General features: G+C 37.3%; 1 protein-coding gene across 1 annotated transcript in view; it reads left to right on the top strand.

The window, feature by feature from the left end:
* Positions 1 to 25560, top strand: part of MYO16 (myosin XVI) — a 317122-nt gene that overhangs the window by 132967 nt on the left and 158595 nt on the right. Inside the window, exons 11-15 of the mRNA XM_076361144.1 lie at positions 66 to 176; positions 2324 to 2389; positions 5903 to 6030; positions 19781 to 19886; positions 23477 to 23594. Of these exons, the coding sequence (XP_076217259.1) occupies positions 66 to 176; positions 2324 to 2389; positions 5903 to 6030; positions 19781 to 19886; positions 23477 to 23594 (529 nt within the window). The remainder of the gene's footprint in view (positions 1 to 65; positions 177 to 2323; positions 2390 to 5902; positions 6031 to 19780; positions 19887 to 23476; positions 23595 to 25560) is intronic.

The raw sequence follows: 25560 nt of genomic DNA, 5'->3' as shown, positions 1-25560 counted from the left end.
AGAACATTACAGTACAGAATGATTGGTTGTGGAGTTACTTTATTTCTCTAATTTGTGTTTTCTAGATCAAGCTAATGCCTCCAGCTCCAAATGACGACCTGGCTTCTCTGAGCGAGCTAACAGACAGCAGCCTGCTTTATGAGATTCAGAAGCGTTTCAATAATAATCAGATATATGTGAGTTGCTACTCACCTATCAACAGTAAGCTTTCAAAAAAGAGCAAGTGAGAGAATAGGAAAAATAGGATTACTATCATAAGTACTGGACAGTAACCTGCCCCAGATTCATGACTAATATTTAAAAGCATCAGGACGTATGTGTGCAATTTCTCAAGTTTATATAGGAAAAGCAGAAATAAAAAATGGAATAACATTTCACATAGTTTTGGATAAAATTTTTGTGTGTCTATTTCAGAGAACAAGTGTATTGGTAAAAATTGATGGGCACGTGTAATCTTCCCTCTCAAACTACCAAAAGATCCTTCCATCTTTAACATTATGTTAACTTATTTTTAATAGAGCACATGATTACTGGAAATGTAAAAGAAACTTAGATTTAAAAAGCTTAGAAGTCAGCATAGGAGATTTAATTACTCATTATCTCTTCCTATATTACAGAAATAATTCTCCATATTGTAATGTTAATAATCTAGATACCAAATGAAATAATTATAGCAAGGTTTTTGTAAAGCAGGTTTTCCTGGTTTTGCCATATTAAACTCGGGAGGCATCTGGTTAGGTGTAGATTACTTCTGGAGAAAAAACTGCACTTGAAAAATTTTGGTATCCCTGTTATCTTATTCATGACTTATTTCTAACTTACTGAACAGCTGCATGGCATGTTAATGTGAAACATGCAAATTGTTTTTAAATGTGTAAGTTGATTGCACTGTTTAGACTAAAGGAATATGGAGAATTGGCATGTTGCTGTGAATACCTTTGAAATTTTGGAAACTTCAATTCTAGCTGTTATGGCATTCAATGATAATAAAAATCCTGGTTTTTAGAATCATGGATCAAATCCTATTTTATTATGAGTATTTCTTTTGCTTTATCTCACTTTCAAAGGTGCCAAACACAGATAGCTTTAACTGAATTCAGGAGGATCCACAGATACTCAGTATTTATAAAAAGGAAGCCTTCTTTTATTTTAAAATATTGAAGATTTTACCTAAGAGGATCTCATACCCTGCTCTGGCATTCTCCTTAGCTTACTGGAAATTTATAGGCGGTGATCATTAATATTCTGCTCAAAAGCAGCCATTGTGCATCTTTGGGTGATTTGGTTCTCAGACTTAGAAGGAGAAGTCCTTGGACTCCAATTCCAAACTAAAATCCTCCTTAGCACTGAACACATCCTGTTTCATGTTTCGGCAAGCTTAGTAAAGTTCCATTCTGCAGGAAAACCCAACAGTGAAGTAGGGGCGGGGGAAAGAGATGAAATAAATTACGGCATTTCAGAAGAAAAATAGTACATTTACTATGAAAGGCAATATTTTACACCTCCCCAAATCAAAATACTTCATTTTGAAAAAGGCAGCATGACTGGGACTGTTCACCTGGTGGTTTACTGTCTGACCTCTTCAGAGACAGAGGCCTGGCATTTTTGCATTCTAAGAGCGTGATACAGCAGCAGCTACTTCTGTGGAGCGAGAAGTATAGCAGCAAGGGGGACCTACAATCTTATACTTAAGCACATCTTTCACATACGAGTGTTTAAATATGAAATAATAAAATCTTGGCACCTTTGCAATCAGTGGATGGTTTGCTATTTTTAATATAGCCAGGATTTTTTTTCTATATGTATGTATGTATGTTCATATACACATACACATGTATAAATACTTATATATGTATCAATTGCTCAGTCTTATCCCACAAGCAACATATTTTAATGTATCAATTCTGCGTAATCAATATAGCATTTCTAAATTCTGTCATCTATCCCATAAAAAGTTGCTTGAGAAGCTTGTTTATGTGGTAGGCATGTCCCATTTTTGTAGTTTAACAAATAGTAAATTACAAATTAACTTTCAAATAATCTACTAATAATATATGCAGTGCAATTCTTCTATGCATAATTTTCCATTATGAAGAACTCCTTTTTATTACAAAAAGAATAATTAATGCTATCTGAATTGTAAATTTAGATCTCAATTTAAAGTTATGAAGTTAAAAGCTCTGAATTAGCAGATTATGTTTAATATGTTGATAGCTAGATTTAAGAGGCTTTGCCAAAAGTCCTTTCTGGAAGGAATCTATTAGCTTCCTTAAAGATTTAATTTATTCCTTAATAAAGCAATTTAATCTTCTTCTTTTTTCAGACCTACATCGGTGATATACTGTTGCTTGTTAACCCATTTAAAGAACTTCCTATTTATTCTACAATGGTAAGCATACTCTCTTTAAAATGTTACAGTGTGGATCTTTATCAGTGGATTCATATAGTGTATTTGGCAGGTCAAAACCCTAAAATTAATTAACATATATGCCCTTTTTTGTGTTGGGAGCATCTTAGTTTTAAAAATTTAGCAAAAATTCTTTAATTTCTTCCAAGATACTGCTATTTTTTCTGTGCCTTATTTGTAAAACAGCCATCTTGCTAATGTTTTGTATGAGCAGTAGCACTTTCGATTGTTTAAAAGTAGTTCCTGATGTATAACATGACCTTGGTGGTTTCTGTCACTGCCAAACTTGCAAAAATAGACACATACTTCATGCAGCGGTTGTTTGAGTTCACACCCCCCTTGCCCAAAACACGATTACGGAGGTAGCAACCTTGAATGGTGCAGAAAGGCTGAAAATGGCTGGCTGTGCTCCACAGCAGGCCACTCAGTTCAGACACCGTACAGGCAGTGAGTGCGAAGTGCGCGGCCTGAGCTTAGCACTACGCTGGGGCAGTCGTACGGTGTTGGGCGCAGGCAGTATGTGGGCAAAGGGAACTTGAGTCCCTGTGTGCGCTGCCATATGCCCAAGGCCACTTAGGAAGTGCTTCAGATGTTTCTCTCTCGAATAGTAGTACCCTTATCTTTCTAATCTTTCACTTATGAGACAGACTCGTTATTTACAAGGGGGTTATCATTTCAGTAGCTAGACATTGATACTAACTGAAGTGGACTTTGTAGATCAGTGGGAGTAACATAAATTCAAATGATTTGATCTCTGTTTCATCCTCACTCAGCCATTTTAGAGACAGAGTATTAGCATAACTGTTGATTTCTTTCCCCTCCTCCCCGTTATTTTCTCATTGTTGCACTGAGATCGCATTACTGCACAGAGATCAGGCTCGCTGTTGTGTTAGGGAGTGTTCAAATGTTTATTTAGCTTACAAGAATTATAAAGGGTTCAGAATTTGGTAAGCGAACTAGTCTGTGGCTGTTTGCTATGTCATGTGGCTGTTTGCTATGTCATGTGGCTGTTTGCTATGTCATGTGGCTTTGTGTGTATCAGTAGTAAATTTGAGAGAGAGAAATGTTGTGACATTCAATGGCAGTAGTAGCAGATTCCAAGTTGGGAGTCTAAATTTAGTTTCTAGAAATGGAAATCATCTATCATCCCCAAGGTTTTAGATGATGATATTTTTTCCTGTCACTGTGTATTTTACGTTAGATACATTATTTTGTGCACCAAAAGAGAACTGTAAAGAATAAGAATTTAGGTGGCAGGCTTATGTATTAAAACGTTTCCTGAACATTTGCTGCATCTTCTCTTGACTTCTCTGTGATAGGTCTATTTTAGCAAGTTTAGGGTGAGACACTTTTTGTCCTGTAGTTGTTTGGGTCACCTTGGATGATAATTGCTTTTACTCCATCATTATTGTCTGCGTGGTATTGTGCATTAGGCAGGTATTTCCTAGATGATCAAAAAACCATGGTTGTAAATTAGCTTTGTTTTCTCCATTTTTGAAATGCGCAAATATACTGCAGCAGCTTAGCTGGTATTATATCGAAGTCTGTAAGTGTTAGATGGTCTGTATATTAAAGTAATAAAAATTGATGATGTCAGTTCCTTAGTAGACACTGACATGCTATATGATGTGGCTCATTAGTTAGCATTTTTGTTTCAGGTATGTGGTTTGTTAGCTGTCAAAAAAAGAATGCAAAGATATATTGGGCATGATACTGTTTTTAAAACCAGGATGAAGCAATGAAAAGATTATCATGTACACTTTTCAATAACAGCAACACTTCAGGTTTTCTTCTCTTTTTTAAAAACACTTTTCATAACTTCTCGGCAATCTTTGTTTTGTTATCCTAGACTGACCTCCCACACTTAGTTCCAATAGAATGCTACTAAAATAAATCTTTTTATAAGCAATTATTCACTCTGAGATGACATAAAGAATCATACATTAATGGACACTGATATACATTGCTTCATATGCAATTCAATGCAATTGCTAGATGATAATATTAATGCAGTTTTACACGGAAATACACTGTACTACTATATTATACATTATAGTAGCACTATACTACTAGAACGTGCAGACACCACTTCAAAGGTATGATAGTAACTGTTTGTAGAAGCAGTTTGTGCTACAGTCATCCTGCTTTGTTACATTTGTGCGGAATTTATTTGTGCCCGATTAGGGCAAATATATTCTTCAAGTTTGTATGTTAGAAAAATATGTAAACTTGCAAAGCACTTGCAACATTATGCAATGAGAATAAGTATGTGAAGGATTTTCTTTCTGCTTTGTGACATGCTGAAATGATTCCTTGAGGTTCGGTGTGGATTTAATCTTGTTTAGTCTGGTAGCTCGAAAGGCCTGAATGAGAATAGGGCCGTATGGTGGAGGATTCATTCAGCCACAGTGTTGTAGATGCCCCAAGATTCAATAGTTTAATATCTAAATAAATAAGGCAGGCATGGGACGGGAAGGGGTGGTAAGCACCTGATTAGTTTGGAGAAAGGAGCAAATACAAAATGGCACTGCGGTGGAAAGTCTGTTAGAGAGAATAGTTGGAGAAAACTGGCCATGATAGAAAGGGAGGGATTTGGTTGTTTAAGTGATAGCATCCAGTATCATTCGAGATGCTTCATATTGTTCCAATTATCCCCCCGCTGCCATGGGTTTCTGTAGAGCCTGTATTAATTTTCTAAACCCATGAGAAGGTCTGATAAAAGCTATATATAAAGGTAGGTAAAGTTATTTATTTAAGGATATTTGTAGAATGGTATGGTGTTTCTGCTCACAATCTTATCTAAATCACATTCTGTATTTTCTTTATTATATTTATTTATTCTGAAAGAACAGAATTGTAGATATTAGCAGACTACCTAATTTTTCTAGCAGACTACCTAATTTTTCTAAAATATGATTGGTGTTAGCTGAAAGAACATCAGGATACCCTCAGAAAAAAATTGAGGTTTCAGTAGCAGATAATTGATTCTACTCATATTTAAGCTTCAAGGATAGTACATATTGGCAGCTATGTGTATCACAGAAGTTATTCTATATTGCAGAGAGAGTATTTGTGGGAGACTACTCTGTCATGTAATAAATGAATTAGTTTATAACTTAAGCTTTTGATTTCAATTTTAACTTTTCATGCGATGATCATATTTCATTTTGTAAGATTTTTAAGTCAAGACATTGAAGAACTATAAACGTGAGGTATAAAAACGTAACTTACTAAGTTTTGTTTTACTCAATGCACAAACCAAACTATTGAGTCCTCTAGTTATGTTTACTTTTGTATCTTAATTAGATCTTCTATGCTTACAGCTCTGTTTTCTTTAAATAAAATCTTCATAGATGCTGTAATGGTACCACATATACACATACAGAGATTCTGTTCATAATGCTTAGAGAGCTTTACAAAAGACCCAGGATTAGGGGGGTGAAACATAATTAGTTTGAAATGTATTGATCATGTTAATTTTTTACAATTTTTCAGGTCACCCAGCTTTATTTAAGTAACTCTGGAAAATTGTGTTCCTCACTTCCCCCACATATATTTTCCTGTGCTGAAAGAGCTTACCACATGCTATTCCAGGAGCAGCGTCCCCAGTGCTTTATCCTCAGGTGAAAATTTATCTTTCTATTAACTAATTTGTAAGTCCTGCCTTTCAGCTGTTTCCCCCAGGACTCAACAGTTGAGATTTCCATTTTATTTTTTCCTCCAACTGATTTCTTTCTGTGTACTGATCTCTGTATAATACGTTAGAGCAATATAGAACTGAAAAAGGTTTAATTACATCTCAAGTTCATAAATTCTCGTGGGGAATTGCCACTCCATCTAGCTGCATCTAATTAGGAACAAAGAGTTAATGGTAAAGAATTCAAAACTGCTGTGTGTGTTTGCTAATATTACATGGATCAAGATAAGAAATAGAATCTAACGACAATAAAAATGGGAAGTCCTTGACTAAATTATAAACCTCTGAGTTGGGGCACCTGCATTGGAGTTTCCATTCTGCCTCACATGTTTGTGTGGCCATAAGCTTGTTATTTAGCTCTCCAACTTCAAAATGAACTTTAACCAGTTCCTTTATTCACAGTGTCGTTGCGTGATAAATAACTTCAAGATTGTGAATAAATGTATTAGAAATCTCCAGTGAAACAGAGTTTCATCCAAATATGCTGGTTTTATAATGGTGAAACTTTGAATTCACTTGGAACTTTTGATTCCCAAATATGTTAATCCCTTTTCTTCCTTCATCCTAGCTGAAAGCAACGAGTCTGGTGAATTTGATGTAGTTGCTCAAAGAAATTTGTTGCTCAGTCTTGTCACTTTGACCATTGCTGTTGGCTGAAATATTGGCAAGGGTTTGCAGAACTTCGTGGGAGATGGGGGAAAAAAAAAGGTTGATTTTGATTTGACCAGGAATAAAGGCTGATCCATTTGATAAACCTTGTAATTACTCTTGAACTACCTCTAATTATAAGGAAATGGAATACTATGAAATGGAGAGGATATGATACTCAAAAGCAGCTAATAATGATGTTTTAGAGTTACAAGAGTTAAAATGAACACATAAATACAATCATATGTATCCATTTTTATTGCATCCTCTTTATGTGGATACAGAGTCCTGTGAGTATTTGAAGTTCTGTATATTAAGTCTTCAAATACACCTGAATATTGTAATTAAATGTTTCTTTTAAAAGCATAGTTTATGAAAAAACACAGTTTATAAGTTTCTAAATTATGAATGTATAAATTAATTATGTGTGGAATATTGATTGGTAGAAGCAAATGGTAACCTTTTTATAACCTAATCGGAATGGAATAGCTGCTTATTTATCCAGTGAGCAGTGACATTTAAGCAGAGGTACAAGCAATATTAGGAAATCATTACTGTATGTTCATATTATCTTCTCGTAAGTATAAACTCTTGTTTAGGTGTAATAATTTTGATAAAAATAAGAAGTGTCCTAAGGTACTGTTTTCAGCATTTTCTTCAAAGTAGGAACTTGGGATACTGCTAATTGATTAATATCTTTGTGAAGTTGCCTATAAGTGTAGACAGAGAAGAAGCAGAAAATAATATTTATTCACAGTTCAAGAAAAAGGCTAACTGCCAAGTTAAGTATTGTGTAGTAGTACACCAAGAATATTGTACTTAATAATAAATGGCTTTGACATCAGGGAATAGTTGCTGCTGATGATTTTATACCAGGATGTCAAGGTACGTGTTAAGCTCCACTGTCCTGATCCCTGCCCAGCCCACCGTAGCTTATTATAAATCAGTGACCTGATGGAGAATGTGACAAGAGGGTGCTCTGTATATCTCATCAGCACTTGACAAGACATTTACATATCACATTAAGGCAACCCGTAGATATGCTGTCCTAAAGTATCCTTTATGTGGATAATTAATTAGATCTAAAGGTCACTTGTGAAAATGGAAGCTGACAGGAAAGCATCTGGTAATTTGGAATAGGAGATAAGTATAGCTACAACTTAACAGAAACAGCTAGAAACAGTTCTTTGTAAGTAGCTTTCTTCTGCTAGCACTAAATGAGAAAACCGAAGGGAATTGAGATCTTTTAGAAGTTCATAAAGACGTATTAAAAATGGGATATTCTCATTATACTAGTCCATTGGTAGAATCTAAATAATGAATGTCTGGAAAGTAAGGGTGATATAGGAAATTTCCATTGGTTTTCTGACAATAATAATAATAATAATAATAATAATAATGATAATAATCTGAAAAATATCCTTGACGTAACTCGAGTTATTCATCTACTCCTTTGCTGTCACCTGATCGTGTGTGTGTGCATGAACTTGTGTTTGTGGTCAAAATGGACTTCTGCTTTCTTGCTATTTCAGCTGTAAAACATTAGCTATCGGCAAGAGAAGGTTCTTCCACCACTGTGAGGGATGATTCATTGGTTACCTCTATGCTAATAAACAACATGGAGCAGGGCTTGCTTTCTGGCCCTGAGGGCATGTGGTATAGCATCCAGTCAGTTTTTCTTTGATTTTTCACTTGAAGAGGGGGTTGTGGAGAAGTTTTCAAGATCTCAGTTTCATTTCCTATCAGAACCAAATAACTGCAATTCTGCAGTTCTGATATACTCCAAGTTTTTGTGGTTTACTTTGTTTTCTCCAACCTCTCTTATCAAGCATACTTTTCATTCCTGAGTAAGAAATTCTGTACGGTTGGCCTATGGTCTGGAATTTTAAAATATCTCCAGTTATAAAGCTGAGTGGTGGATACAATTCCACGCATGCATGCATAGTGCCATGAGTGTGCCTAGTAACAAATTTTAAAAGTAAAAAAATACACTTCCCTCTAATGTGGAATCACAGGCTGAATGAAGATGGGGGAGCTCAAAGAAGCTCTCCATAGATGGAAAGACCATTTCATATAAGCACTTAGAAGGAAGAAGACAGTGGATGAACAAGTAAAAAGCACTCATAGATCCATGAGAATGTTACACTGGAATAAGCTGGCTAGGAATGCTTCTGTCCTTCTACCTTTGGCTGCTCATTTCCTCATTTCTACAGCATCCTTTGTGTCAACACAAACATTCTGGTGGTGGCATGGTAAACTGGGCTGGAGAAATACTCTCAGGTCAAAATTACACCTGGGAGGGTGCTGGTGATGTTGAGGAGCTATTTTAACCTGTATCCGTTCCAAAGCCAAATTCCCCTAGAAGTGAAATGAGTTGCCAGAGCACATCTGGCAGGGCCCACTGGTTTTGGTAGTGGTTTTGGCTTAGACTAAATAGTTCCTAGAATCCTTGTACCATGTTTGCTGCTGCTGTAATATTGGAATGGTTGGCCTGAGACACTGTCCAACTCAGAGCTCTTACAATGAGGAGTATCGGTGTGCCACATAGGAAAATAGCCACACCAAATCAGAAGAGTGTTAGTTTTGTTTGTTCATATTAGTAATAAATCCAGTGAAAGTAGATTATCCCTGTGGGTATGCACTAATCTTAAGATGAAATTCCCTTGATATCTGCAAGATATGCCATTTTGGCATATAAGCACTCTTGGAATTGCACACCAAGAGTACACTTTTGCCTGCTGTTGTCGTCATTAGCAAGTGAAACATGATGCAATTATAGAATAAAATTCTTAAATCTATATTTATTTTTTAGGTCTACTTTACTTTTACTTATAATAGTAAATTTAATTATTTAATTATTTATTATAATTATTTATAATTTTTATTATAAATATTTTATTATAAATAAATTATTATTTATTATTTATATATATTATTAATTATTTATTATATTTACTTATAATAATACTTTATAGTGTAAGTAATTTGTTAATATAATTTATAGACATAATTATGCTTTAGTTTTATTGTAAAGATTTTACCATGGGAAGAGGCTACTGTTTTGATGTACATGTTGTGATATGATATGGAGCAGTGAGAATTAGTACCATACCAGTATTTTATTTTTCATGTGCAATTCTCAAAATATGTCTAGCTTAAATATTAACTGCCTGTGGTGGGTTGACCCTGGCTGGATGCCAGGTGCCCACCAAAGCCACTCTACCACTCCCCTCCTCAGCTGGACAGGGGAGAGAAAATATATCGAAAGGCTCGTGGGTCGAGATAAGGACAGGGAGAGATCATTCACTAATTACCGTCACGGGCAAAACAGACTCGACTTGGGGAAAATTAATTTAATTTATTACCAATCAAATCAGAGTAGGGTAATGAGAAATAAAACCAAATCTTGAAACACCTTTCCCCCACCCCTCTCTTCTTCCCAGGCTCAACTTCACTCATCGAATTCTCTACCTCCTCCCCCACAAGCAGCACAGGGAATGGGGTTGCGGTCAGTTCATCACACGTTGTCTCTGCCGCTCCTTCCTCCTCAGGGGGAGGACTCCTCACACTCTTCCCCTGCTCCAGCGTGGGGTCCCTCCCACAGGAGACAGTTCTCCATGAACTTCTCCAACTTGAGTCCTTCCCATGGGCTGTTGTTCTTCACGAACTGCTCCAGCACGGGTCCCTTCCATGGGGTGCAGTCCCTCAGAAACAGACTGCTCCAACGTGGGTCCCCCATGAGGTCACAAGTCCTGACAGCAAACCTGCTCCAGCGTGGGGTCCTCTTTCCATGGGTGCACAGGTCCTGCCAGGAGCCTGCTCCAGCACGGGCTTCCCACGGGGTCACAGCCTCCTTCGGGCATCCACCTGCTCCAACATGGGGTCCTCCACAGGCTGCAGGGGGATATCTGCTCCACCACGGACCCCCATGGGCTGCAGGGGGACAGCCTGCCTCACCATGGTCTTCACCGCAGGCTGCAGGGGAATCTCTGCTCCAGCACCTGGAGCACCTCCTCCCCCTCCTTCTTCACTGACCTTGGTGTCTGCAGGGCTGTTTCTCTCACATTTTCTCACTCCTCTCTCCGGCTGCAATTGCTGTTGCACAGGTTTTTTTCCCCCCTTCTTAAATATGTTTTCCCAGCAACGCTACCACCGTCGCTGATGGACTCGGCCTTGGCCAGCGGTGGGTCCTTCTTGGAGCCGGCTGGCATTGGCTCTATTGGACATAGAGGAAGCTTCTAGCAGCTTCTATCAGAAGCCACCCCTATAGCCCCCCTGCTACCAAAACCTTGCCACACAAACCCAATACACTGCCAGAGAAGAACCAAGTGATGGCAATATGTATAACTCTCATCTGAATTTTTCCTGAAAAGTTTGAGTTTGTTATTTTAAAAAACAGTAATTTCTTTATAGAAGTCTTTTATTTTATTTTCAGTACATTGAGCTACCCACAATATTTTCAAAAGGACCGGGAAGAATATTAGAAAATGTACCCTTATTCATGTTAATCCTATCATCTTGATCAAGCTTCGTAGCTTGTTTATTTTGTGGAGATAAAGTTTATTTTCTATTAGCAATGTTTTTCAGTTCATTTTTTTTCTGCCAAAGAGTAATTACAAAAGATACTTCCCATGAGTTTAGTGGCCATTAGTAATGATTCATGAATTACGCTGTTATTGGACACATACTGTTGCTAATGAATTCTGCATGCAGCGTAACCCTCAATCATACTGTTTTTCTTAGTCTAGTCATTTTTGCCTCCCACATTTTCCCAAGAGATTATAATGAAAAGAGATGAAGGCACCTGAAGTTGTCTGAGTTGGAACTTAGCTGCCTAAGTCCAAAGCTATGGTCTTGAAACCCTTGCTGAACTACCAGACTCTACTTTCTGACCTTAAAGTGCTACTTCAGTTTTCAGCCCATTTGTGTGTTAAGGAGAGGTTCATAGTTTCTGGCAGGGTAGAGTCTTACAGCACTATTTATTTCATGCTTAAGCCTGACTGGGATCCAGGAATTTTACATTTCTGTACCGAAGTCCCCTACAACAAGCTTTCTCAAAGCATTACTAATTCACATCACTGAGATCAGAATCTTTATAAATCATTCATTCATCCATGAGCAGTTGTGCTTATTGTATATGATGCTGCTCATAACTATTGTCCTGTTCTCTCTTTCTCTCATATAACTTCCATCTGGTTTTTGTTCATTTGTTTTTACTGGTTTTCTTTCTTTAGCTGCTTCTCTCTAGTGATGTATTTAGAGTAGAAGCCCTTCAGGGCTGGACCATTTCTATATTGTATCCTTAGCCAGATATGGTTGGAGTCTCCTGACTCCACACAAATGATTGTGATAATGTTAGCAATTAAGCATATGGAAGCAGAGACTCCACCCTTTTCTTTGGGAATAAACAACAGAGATTTGGCAGTGAGTGCTCCTGTGATCACAGGGAAAGGGTTTGTAGCTGCAGATCTACTGTGGCTTCCCCCGAGCACGAAATCAAGCTAATAAAAAGTCAGCACTTCTGTCATGAGTATGGCTGTTCTCAGAGTGATAAGCTACGTGCTATTTGCAGAAACAGCATGGGCTTGTGCCAGATGAAGAAAAATTCTCTCTTTTGTAGTGTCATCACCTAATATTTACCTTTTCTGTTTTCTGTGCCTAAAGACACTGTAGGTATGGAAGTGTTCCCATCTTTCTGTAGCATACGGAGCTTGGTTTGTATCAGATCACCTTAAGAATGCTTAGTAGAAGGCAAGCTTTAAGACCAAGAGCAGTCAAAGAAAAGTTTCCAATGAGTGGTTAAAATATTAAAAAAAAATCAAAATGGAAATCAACAAAATCATCTATCAAATGTGAAATGTTCTTGCCTAGCAGCAAGATTTTTTTGTAAGGTGTTGTTCACATGGGAAACAGATTTAGCAAATCTTGAAGTTTCCTATTGGGGCTGCTTTGGAGAGTTGCCCAAAAAATTGAAGACACCAATTCACAAACAGCAAATATCCATCTCCAAAGTATTTCCTTACAGATCTGGAAGAATACTTCTGTCCCAGTATATATCCTGGAGTTAACTTAGGAGCAGACCAGTCCTTTGCAGGGAAAACGAAGTGTTGAAAGTATCTTTTTCAAGTTTATTCTTTAATCTAAGGAAATCCATTGTTTTGCAACTTAAATTAGAAGGTATAGAGTGTTCAGGAATTTACTGCTCAGTTTAGTGGTAGAATTCCTCTGTCTTCCGTTACGTGATTCCGAGAAAATGGTAATCTAGCGTTGCCAAACTTGCTTTGCAGGACATGAGATTGATTTTTGTCTCTCGTTGGTTGGACCTCTCTGACACATCAACTCTCTACTTTGTCTGCTCCCCTTGCTTCATGCAGGTTGACTGGCTCTCCCCAAGCAGCAAAGCAGACAATGTAAAAAAAAAAAAATCCTTTTTTAGTCTTGTAAAATGAATCACCCATTACATCAAATATTATACATAAATATAAATGGCAAAATATTCCAATAACTGTACAACTGCAAGCAGATCGTTTGCTTTGCAGAGGCTGTGTGTACTGTATGAATATACAGAAGATAGAACAGGCAGTGGAACACTGAAGCATCTTCTGCAATGACAAAGGAGCAGACAGTGCCCTATAATGTGTTAGGTTAACTACTCAAAGCTCCACTTATACTTCTGTCGTTGCTCCATTCTTCATAAATTGCATGTAATTAGGAATATTTCTCGTAAAAATACCTATTAACCCCTAATTTATAAATTAAAGTTTATCATTTTCTGGTTTGACCTCTGCATTATGTTAAAAACCTTACAGAATGCAGATTTAACACAGATTTGAGATAGGGTTCTTAGTATAACATTATTACATACTGCTAGTGGAGGGAACCCTCTGCAAACCTAGTGGCAACCTTCTGTGTCAAAACTTTGTGTTCCCACGGTAAAAACACATACGTCATCATGTTTGAAAGAAGTTTTAGAATTGCACTTTAGACTCTTACAATTCCAGCAATGTTAAAGCACTTTATTTTGCAGAACATTCATAATGTCCCATTTAAACTGTGTGAAGCTGTCTTTTCATCTTCAAATTTAATAAAAAACTTACTACTATTTCACTTTAATGTTGCCTGTTTCAATTTTCTTTGTGATTTTGGTCTTTTTCTGCTGCTGTCTATTCCCCTAAACGTCATATTAAGTCTTTGCTACTGAATTGGTTAAAAAAGGAAAAAAAAAATCGATTTAAAGTGCTCCGGATGATCCGGATCCGTCTTTCCACCTTTTTTTTTTTCAGTCACTTCACACCTAGTGAAGTGTTCAGTCACTGAAATAGAGTGTTTTGCAACAGGAAAGTATTTGGCCAAATTATTGACGAGTTTACTACCAGTTATTCACAATTATTTAGTTTATAGCAAGCCACCATCACTCATGTATGCTTAACACCAAGAGCTGACTGTATAAAATTTGTATGCAAGTTACAGAATAAAATAACATTATGTTATGCTCTTAAATAGCCAATAGGTGGACTTTTCATAATTAACTTCCTTCTGACTGCATTTTGCTCCTGCTGTTCAGGATATGAAAATGCATTATGCACTGACAAGATAAGTGAGGAGCTCTCTAGGAAGCCTAAGTGTAGTTTATAGACTTGTTAAAAGCTAAGGATCCTTAGTCAATCAAGCCAATGGTTTATGGGATGCTGATGGCTAATTTGGTGAATCAAAAAACCAATGAATATATCAAATAAAATGTTACAATTTTGTATATGTTAGCAGCCAGGAATATCAATATCCAATGGTTTTGTTGTGATACAAATCAGATATTTAAGCCAAATAATCTGGAATGAAGAGAAATCCTTGACTTTTAAAGTGGAATGCCTTGAAAGCTTTTGATTTCTTCAGTTTAGCATCACCACAGGCATTCTGTTCAAGTTAATAGTCTTTAATTTTTACATTATAATTCAATGTATTATAAGTGCAATGGGCTACTGCAGTACAGTTATAGATTTGGACATCCTATTTATAATAAAAAAATGTTTAGAAATACACTTTCCAGTTTAGTTTACTTTAGAAATATAATTTCCAACTAACATGCAGGGTTGTTCAGTTACAGGTATCACTACTGATGATACAAAACACGTGATTTTATATTTAGCAGTCTTGTTTGCACATACTTATTTCAAATCTAAAGACCTCAGTCACGGAGCAAGACCCAGTGTCTTGCTTACGTACGCTGCAAACTGAGAAGAAAGAAATTATTCTGGTCCCCCAAAAGTTTGCAAGCTTACTTTCTCTTCCCTGGCTATATCTTACTATCAGAGTGGGAATTTGGAGTAGTAACGCTCACAGTTTAGGGTGGTACAATAAGAGATTGGTTTCAGAAGTTCATACAAAACAGCATGCATATCTATGCTGATCTAAATCTTCCTTTAAAACTGGTGGAAATCTTATATGAACAAATTCTGTCAGAAGTTTTCCAGCATTTCTGATTATAATTCAAGTACTGCAGGATTTTGTTTGTTTTGTTAGGTATTCCTGCACTTCTGAATGCGGTACCTTTGGTCAGAACTGAAAATGAAATGCAGACAATAAAACCCTGTCACTTATATGATCTGAAGTGGCAGGTACATTTCTCCTTACATGTTTTATGTTTTGTCATATTTTTCCCCAAACAGATGATATATAGGATTTATTTACACTGGAATTGACACTTGCCAAACAATAATGATCCAGTTATCTGAATTCATAAAGATATAGACAAACCTGGCTAATATGCAGAAATTGAGGGTAAGCAAGATGTACGTCTCAGTACTTGCAGGAATTAATTCTTAAAATCTTGCCTGGGGTTTGCTGTTTTTTGACTATTTTAGCTGGACTTCCTTGGCTAACTACTTCTACGTGATGGTTCTGTCTGTCCACCTCTAAGTCTCCCTCCACCCAATAACTTTTGAACCTGTTGGCCGCTAACAGCTGTGGAGGTCTCAGAGCTGGGGTGGTCACACAGGCTTGTGGTTTTTGGGAGCTGTCACAGAGTCGGTTGTAACTCCAACCACAGCTATTCTGAAAGGGAACAGCCAGGCGGTTCGTGTGGACTGTCCCGCAAGCACATGCTTAGCACTGAGCTCGCCGGTGTGAATGGTGCCCGTGGCCCAGCTAGACTGGCACAAGGTAGCAGAAGAGATGGATCATAATCCAAGTGCAGTGGATTTGCAGGGTACAGCTTCTTTAGTTTCCCTGGTTGTAGAACATCTTGTGTTCTTTGTTCACATGCTTTCACACTTCAAATTGGACTTTTTCCTAACAATTTTAGTTTTGAATGGTTTATTTCAAAGCAGAGTTTATTTTTTCTTATTATTCATATTATTTTAAGATGCGGAGACTAGAGTTGTAATTGAGGTTGTATTAACAAAATATTAATAAAGAAATAGTAGGAACCAGGCCCTCCATCAGGTAGTTATATAGGAAAGTTAGAAAGCCAAAGGAGGAATAAAATGAGAAAGCTTAGCAGAACCTGCCCAAAGCCCATGGTGAGCATAGGCTTTCAAATTCTCTGTCCATTTTCCTTTCCCTTGGAGTACACTGTCTCTGCTGATTTCCTAATTTAACCTTCTTTATCCGTGAAACAAGCCGTCTTTGCTTTGCCTGTTTCATAATACCTTGTAAGGAAGTTTTACTGTGGAAGAATGCTTTTCTGCTGCAATGCTAATTTATCCTCCACCTTGGTAAGACAGACCAACCAAAAGTTATAAGAAGTCAATGTTCATATTGTAAATTACATTTTGAAAAACATAGTGATGAAACAATTATTTAAAACAGAGAAGAGGAATTGCTCTCTAAGCAGAATTAAACTGTTAAAGCAAAGATATTGTGGGCAATGGGGACGTTACAAGAAATTTTACTCCACCTCAAAGGAAATGGAACAAACAAGATCTGGTTCAAGGTGCCAAATTACTTTTTCATTGTTAAATTATTTATTGCCCCAAATGTTCCAAACAATTATATCAACAATTAAAACTTCACCTAACATGGCATTTCTTTCTCAGTGCTTCAATCTATATTTCACTAGCATACACATAACCCTTTGAAATGCACAGAACAACTAAATGACATTGTGTCTGTCTTTCAGCAACCAAGATCTAGTGAATTCCGACCCCTGAACTGAATTCTAGCAACCATTTTAGCCAACAAGCTCCCCTGACGCTGCTGGACAAAATGTCAATCACTGCAAAATTAACAGTTGAGCTGAGAGTGTCAAATCTTTGTAACTGTGTCACTGCAATGTTTAGGAAACAGCAATCTTGGGAAGAAATATTCAAGAAGGGACAGAAACTGTCCACGTTGTGCACCCTTGCATGGTCCTGTGTTATCCGGGCCACAGTTAGCTTGCAGTGAAAAACAAAATATAGCTTTATTTAAAAAGTGAAACAAATTAATTGTTAAGTGGGGAAACTCATAGTGAACACTCCAGTTCCTTTGTTTAAGAAGGCATTTTTCTGTTTTTAATTGTAATTTGCATGCCTGCTTTGTAATACTCAAAAACGATCAAAGGCGCATCAAATGTTATTTTAGCATCCCTTCTGCCCACCCCCATCTCCCCAATTTCTCCAGTTATGAGAAAGTTTTTCTGAAAAATGGAAAAGCCCTCTGTTAAAGAAGCTATTTTTGGCAGATGAAGTTGGACCTAAGCAAGCAAAATAATAAAATACTACAACACTTTGTTAAATATCAAGTCTTGTTCAGCCCTCAGAATGATACAAATATTTATCTGCTGGATATAAAGGGCAGTACACATTGGACAAGTTGTGAGTTGTTACAAACTATGAATTATTTCAGATCTGATTTTCAAACATGTATGAACACTTCTGCTCAGTGGCATCATCTGTAACTGTGACTGTACTAAACTTCAGAGATGTTTTAACTTCAGAGAAGTTCCTTAACAGATGAAATAACCGAAGAGCCACTGTTGCTAATCTTGTTGGTAACCTGTGGTTTAGTCATAGCAGGTTGCAGCTGTGATTTTGGATTAAGTATGTTGTGGAGGGACAAAATTATTTTCATCATCATGACACACAAGTGCCAGTGGAGTGGCCAATGTGAGTGGGCAGTAAGAGGCAGGGTGGGGGGCAAGATATGTCTATCTGTAAGCTCACTGACTTTCTGGACAAAACAGGCATAAGATCAGTAATTTGCAAGAGTATGAAATGTCTCTAGGGGAGGAGTATCACAGGACTAATGTCCTGGTTCACTTTTTTCTGTTCCTGTTAGTGATAACAGGCAAAGGAACGTGGAATTTGGACACTACCATTATAAAGACAGAAGGCTAATGCTCCTTCTTAAGAACAGAGGCAGCATGGTACAATTAACATTTGGAGAGCGAAGTCATTAAGAGGGCAGAGATGCATGCAGATTTTAGAGGGTGACATCAAGTATCATCTGACTTTTGAAACTCTTCCAGAAAGTTAGAAGCTGAAGATCTGAGCAAGGGATAGTGCTCTTACGGAGCACCTTGTCAATCCTGTAGAGATACTAGTTTCATATTAGCTGTGACAGTGACCTTCTTGACTTCACATGATTTCTTTCGTTGTAAGACCTGGTTTAAATATGGCTTTGTGACCTGTTATTTGAGGTCTTTGCATAACATATATCCAGGCTGCAAACCTTTGCAGTCTTGGACCACAAACCTCCTACTGATGCCAATAGGAGTTTGAAGTCCTGGGTCAGACTCCAGCTCATTATAGAACATGGAGGACATAGATCAAAGCAGTTTGACATATCACATATAGTAATGAGACATCTGTCTTGTCACCTAAGACTACAGTTTACCAGGTAAACAAATAAGATACTCACCACAGCTGTGTGTATGTCCCATAAGAGTTGAATGAAAATGAATGGTGCAGAGATCCCATCCCTGCCTGAGTATGAAGACCTTTTTGTCCTTCCCTCTTTTGTTTCTTCCTTTATTTAATTGATTTCTCCTTTGAGGTGAGATTTGAATAGATAAAGCAATGGCCAGACAGATACTATATTTTGCTGCCCTCTCATTTTCAGAAACTAAACTATACAGATAACAGACTGACCAACCAGCATGGCCATCGTACTTGTGAAAAATCTAACTGGCTGTGGTAGAAACAGCCTTTTAAATTGGATCAAGCAGATAAATGAAGGAAGAGCATAAAGTTACATTTTGTTTGGTTCAGTTGTCTATAAAGAAAGCAACTTCTTATAATTCAAGTAAGAAATTCTTACATGAATTTCTTAATCAGGCTTCACTAACTTTATCCTTTCCATCTCTTTTGCTTCTTTCCCTTCCTTCTCCATGCTTAGAGTGCACCATTGAGTTTGCTTCCCTCCTCCATCCCTCCACTTCTCTGTTGTTTCTTCCTACCTTCATTGTTCATATTGCCTTTTACCTTGTTTTCTTTGCTCATTTTCCCCCTCAGAGATTCTCATTCTTTGGAATATTTATTCCACATCATGAACAAGAAATTAAGTGAAACAGGATCACTGAAGTCAGAGTGTATTGCACTGCAGAAACTGGGCAGGTTGTAAAATCAATCATCTTTTTCTTTTCCTTCCTGTTCCTTTCCTATTTCCTTTACCTTCTTCCTATTGTATTCTACGCTTTCCTTTCCTTCTGATTTCCATCATTACCACAGTAGTATTTCCCCGTCTGCAAAGAGAACCAGGCAGCATTAGCAGGCTCCTTTGCTGGACAGAAGATAAAGGAGGAGATAAAATCTGTGCTATAAATACCTTCAAAATTACTTGAAAGCTTTAGATTTGATTGGCTTGGCTTGTGATACAAGACAATATAGCTTGACAGCTCTGACAGCCCTCATAAACATAGACAGTCAGCCAGTCCATCTCCTACGTTCTGTTCTTTATTATGTGCCATCCATAAACCTTCTGTTACTTGAAATAAAAGTTTGACTGAGATATCTTAAATCCATTCAAACAGAGCTAGCAGAGAATATAAATAACATATCAAATGTGAAAATAACAATGATTCTCCCCTCTCTTTCTTGCCTGTCATCTTGCAGTGGAGAAAGTGGTTCTGGGAAGTCTGAAGCCTGCAAACAGATAGTGAAGCACCTCACTTGCAGAGCCAGCTCCAGCAGAAATACCTTTGATACAAAGATAAAACATGTAAGTAGCATTCTGATCACTGGGTAGTGAGTAGAACAAAGCAAGTATCTGGCCTCTTGGATAGGCAAAGGCATTTGAACTGTAAGGAAAAAGGCATCTGCTATGCAGAAGTTTATAAAGGGTTTGTTTTCACCATTGAAGTCAAAGGAGGTTTCTTTCCCTGAATTGTCCTGAATGGGGACAGGATTAAGCTCACATTGATGTGATGAGAGAAAACCAAAAAGTGAAGGCCAGTTTTGTTTCTATATGTTTTGGTGACTTTGGAAAGCAGTGTTTCAGTGAATAGGAAACACTTGTGTGTTAAGGTACTGTCTCCTAAATGTGTACTAATTGCCTTCAGTAAGTAAATAAATTTATCTGTATGGTTGTGGCGGTGCTTCTCTGGACGGTATAAGAAGTGCTGAGGCATCTGAAGTAGTAATATATAAGACAGAAACTGGAAAGTTACAGGAAAACTGTAAGGACTGAACAAAGTTATATGGCCCAGTATTTGTAGACTAAATATATTTATGACACAGGCAAGAGTTCTGAGTATTTGCTTAGTCATATTGAATTCCCACAGCAGAACCAAATTCTGCCCAAGGCATAACACGAAATCATGAGAACCTGCTTCACATATCAGATGAATTTGTGTCCTTTCTAGTACATTGTAAATGTAAAGTTTTCGTTTGACTGAACATTGCAACTCGTGTTTCATTGTTACAGCTGTAACACTACTGTAAAGGTTCATACTGACATTTTAAATTATGCTGAACCCTAGATTGCCAATTCAAATTCTTTCAAAAAATTGCCTTTCCTGATGAAACTTCTCATCTGAGATCCCAGCTCAGAGACAGATTTACATGGAACGTTTTAGCACAGTCTGCATTGTCATAACTCAGTTCTGAGTTTCATACTTAAAAAAAAAAAAAAAAGTTTAGACTCTTTCACCCACTCTGGTGACCTTCCTCTGCAGCACTTACAGTCAACCCAAGATACTTTTTTTTTAGGTTTCACTTGCCACATGCATGATAGCCAGCAGAACTCTAGAATCGTTCATTGTGGGGTTTTTTACTAGGATCACATGCATCATTCAAAACACACTGCTTTCTTCCTGAATTTTGCATGATCTGGTCCAGAAAGATGATAACATAGTGTCAGAAGTACAGCTGACACTAACAGACAACCTACAAATCAGGATTATTGCGATGTGGGAAAGGCTACAGGTACACTGGTTCATATTGTGTATATTCCAGCCGATAAGGTAATAAAAGTCCTATGGATTTTGGGTGGATTTTAGAAAACAGTGTTACATTTGTGTTTTTTGAAGACATTAAAAAGCCTGATGACACTGAAAACATTACAACTGAATAAGCTGTGGCTTTACTTTACTTCGTGTAGTCATACAATTGCCATGTTAAAGTGTTTTTCACAGTGCTATCTGATTCATTGATGGTGTTCCTAAACTGATGCAGTTAATCTAGGTTTCACATGACAATGTTAAGAATACTCTTGTTATTTTGTCACTTTTTTTTATTTAAATTTTCAAGTCTAGTGTTGCACTAATACCCTTATATAGTGACAAGACACTTACTTTATTTTAAACCCAGGAGCCCTACAAGTGATACCTATTTCTACCGTGTATTTTTTTTATTTACTACCTACACAGGTTTACTTACAATTTTGAACTGCTCAGACCATAGGTGTTATTCAAGTAGAACTGCAAAATTCAGGTCAGATCCTCCAAGTCCTTTTCTTTCCTAAAGTTCAGGTTACGTAATGAGTAGAACTAAGTAAATAAGTAACTTTGTGAATAGGCAACAGAAACCTCTGTGTTTTGGGTACAAATATGGCAGCAGTGGGAATCAGGAGGTGTGGGAAGTAGTCTTGTCTCTGCTGCAACTTGTCTCCTGACCACAGGAAAATTCCCAGGGACAGCCATCATGATTCAGTGCAAATGGAATACGATGCTGTCCTCGGTTAAGAAGAGGAATCAATGTGGGAGGGGGCTGACCAGGCCTAATTTTCTCCATCTAAAAATTAGTTAACTTTGTAGACTACTTTAACCTACTCTACTCTAGGTAATAAACTGAACAACAGTCCCTAACATGCAGTTGTCACCCTGCTCCCTGACACGGTTTAAATCCCTAACAGATCCTCTTGCCACAGTTCAGAGGACAGCATGTGCCAGGGAGCATTCACAACAGTATGTCCACCCTATCCTGCAAAAGAAGAGGTAGATGTCCAAATGCGAACCTTAGCATGCCACTTACCATAGAGGATAGAGAGTCCTGCTCCTGTTTAGTTTAATAGTATAGATGTAGCCATATGTGCAATGAGCCTTAGTCAATGTGGGCAGAAGAGAATCATCACATATTGAGAAAAATGAGTTGCCGTTTGCTTATAGAAAGATCCTTTGTAACTAGCTTAGATGGGACTTCAGACAGTGAAGGTAGATGTAGCAGATCCCACCCATGGGGAATCAAGTAGAGATTCTGGTTTAATTGCCTTTTAAGGTGCTTTAATGAAGACAATAGCCTGAATTCATTCCTGCTGCAGTTATGCATAGCACCATTAAAGTTAATAAAGCTGCACAGGTTAAACGAAGTGCTGAATTAGCTTAATGAGCAAATACAACCCAGACAACACTACTGGAGTGGAACCAAAACTAGGCTGACTAGTTTTCTGCTGCCACCTACTGCACAAATAGCTGGTTTAATTAATAATTCTGAAGGGTCTGATTTTTAGAGCTTCTGTCTTTGTGATTGGAGCCACACGTTATCTGTGCCACTCCACAGCCCTCTTCCCTCCTACCTCTCCCCATCTAGGTCATCCAGCTTCAGCAAACCATGGTTATATCAGACCAAGAGTGTATTGAGGCCATCTTGCAATCAATTTCTTAGGATGCAAAAGAGGAAAGTGCTGAAGGGAATCCATTTAGTGTAAGAAATTAATTAAACACAAAAAAGGTAAATACAGAGAAAACATGGAATAAAGATGGCATATTTATTTTTATTATTTTTAAAATTTTTAATCTTTTAAAAATAATTGCTGTGACCATGAAGATGTAACATGGAAATGCATTAGTGAGAGATGCCATAAAAAAGTCAGAATCTATTTTTTTCCTCGCTTTTTCACTAGTATAATGTTGAAGTAATTCTATTTGAAATCAATAATTTATGCCATTTCTGGCATCATATAAAGCTTGTAAATTCCTTTGGCTGGTTATTAGTATCAACCGACTGTAACTTTACAAGCATAGCTGCCTTCAAAGATTCTAATCTTTTTGCTAAGCATGCCAGCTCTGGGCATGTGACTCCAGTTACTTGTATCCAAACTACCTGTAAGGACACAACTCAAGTGTGAGCCATTGTCTTCCCCTTCCATTTACAACTTCCACTATTCTGACAGCACTTTTTTTTTTTTTTTCTTTTGAGCTATCTTTAATTTCTATTTAGAAAAAAACTTTCAAGGAATTTGTTAAATTCCAAGCTGAAAAACCGTTTTGGGTTTTTTTTTCTCCAGTTATTGATCACGAGCCAACCTCACTGATGTTTATTTAAATATCTTCCTGTTTATTTCCTCTCTTATTCTTTACCATTGTCTTGCAGGTAAACTGTATCTTGGAGGCCTTTGGACATGCTAAGACACCCTTGAATGATTTTTCCAGCTGTTTTATAAAATATTTTGAGCTACAGTTTTGTGAGAAGAAAAAAACATTAATAGCGGGTAAGTACCATTTAATCTGTTTATTTTGATATCACCCGCAGACTAGTAGATCAGGGATCCCAGTGTGCCACGCACAGAGTTAGGCATCAATGGCCTTAAAGTATGTGTAAGAGGCAAGGGGGGTTTACGGAGTGTCAGAGAAACATGTTTAATAGCATGGGACTTCACAGCTTGTCAAGAGTAGTGCGCAGTATTAAGAGGGCGAGCCCTGTTCTGTGCAACCACTAGGTGGCAGGGAAAGACAAGAAAAAAAATTAACACCACTTGCATTTCCCAGGAAATGCCATTTCCCTTTATACCCGAGATTAGCAAACTGTGACAGCTGTGTATCACGTTACTGTGAAATAAAGGTAACAAAAGAGATTAATTTTTGCATTCATATCTAATATTGGATTGGGTATGTTAAGTATCCCTTAAATAAGTGATAAACTCATCTGTTTAGGGCAAACAAAATACAAATGTACTCTGTAATACTGAAATTAGAAGTAATTTATTATAGCTTTGAGCTTCTTGCAAAGGAACTAGGAATCATACTGATGTTTTTTCTCATTAGAGGTAAGGTAGTGTGGAATTCGTGCCTGCTTTCAGAGTAAGTGGGAGTCTGCTAATCCCCACTAAGCGTTCATTAGTGAAAAAAAATGAATATTGGGCAAAACTTCAGTTTGATTCTGAAAACTCTGATCTTTGGAGGCAGTCAGGGAAAGGTTTCGTTTCTGGTCTGCATAGGTCATCATAAAGTTACTCTGTGCTAAAGCGAGAGGTGTGTGCAGAAATAGCTGTACACAGACAGTTCCTACTTGCACTGATCTTCCTGGATGGAAAATCTGTGTGGTGAGACACGCTTTTGATCCAAGTAAATTAGATCCCCTTGGATAAACATTTCCAAAACTACTCATTTTTTATCATCTTAAATGTGTTTATACTTTCAGAAGAGTTTCCTAAAAATATTCTTTGGAAATATTTCATAGTGGGAATTAAAATTTATTTTCCTGAGAGAGTTCACTGTACCCTACCAAATATGACAGTTTCTTCAGTGAAAATGTCACTGTGTTGGAAATTACTATCACTTTTTTCTGGTTTGTTTTACAATAAATATAGGATATTTGTAAAGAAAATGTAAAACTAAAAAGTGTGATTTTTTTTCATTTATGAGCTCTTGTGGGAGGAATATAAAGAAAGTGATGTCAACTTTAGAATGGACTATATAGCATCTGAATTGGGGTCGTAAAAATAAAGTTCAATCCCTAAAATTAACATTTTATAAATCCTTTGTATTGTATATATTTAATTTGAGTATACTTAGTTATCACAATTACATTGCATGCACGCCTTTTCTTTTTTTGTTACACACACAGAGCACAAACACAAACAGATGAAAATGATACTAATTTTGAAAAGTCAAGCATGCGAACATTAGGAAATGCCAGAATTGAAGTTGTCTGAGATACTCTTGGGTTGCCTTGCGCATACAAATTTAATGCTGCTGTTTTTCCACCCCTCCCTCCCTCCCTCCCCAGCTTCATTCAGTGCAGAGAATGGACTATATTTCTTCAGTGATCTGCTACTAAATAGTTTGTTTTCCCTTCATTGATTCATGCGTGGCTTGTGCCATTTTATTCTGCTCTAAAAACAGAAGGCTAGTTTTTCTGTGGATTTTCTATGTTGTTCATCAACATTTTTCACTGTATGAGCATTTCAGAAACATAAATGGCTTCATTTTCACAGTACTTCTGACCTAAGGTTGGGTCATTCAGTTCCTCAGATGAGGAACGGAAGCCTCAAGGCCATGTGTTCCCACAAGTTTTGGGTGCCTTGCTTGAGATTGCCGGGACTTGAGTTTTCAAGCAGCTTCACCCAGTCTTGCCAGTTTAATTCACAGCCCTTGTCTGTGAATGATATAAATGTGGAATCAGTTAACCACGCTCTCGTGTCAATTTGCTGGTACATTAATGCTGTGTTTTTATCA

This window comes from Aptenodytes patagonicus, chromosome 1 (assembly GCF_965638725.1).
Source record: "Aptenodytes patagonicus chromosome 1, bAptPat1.pri.cur, whole genome shotgun sequence".
Taxonomy (NCBI): Eukaryota; Metazoa; Chordata; class Aves; order Sphenisciformes; family Spheniscidae; genus Aptenodytes; species Aptenodytes patagonicus.
This window is presented reverse-complemented; position numbering and strand designations above follow the sequence as displayed.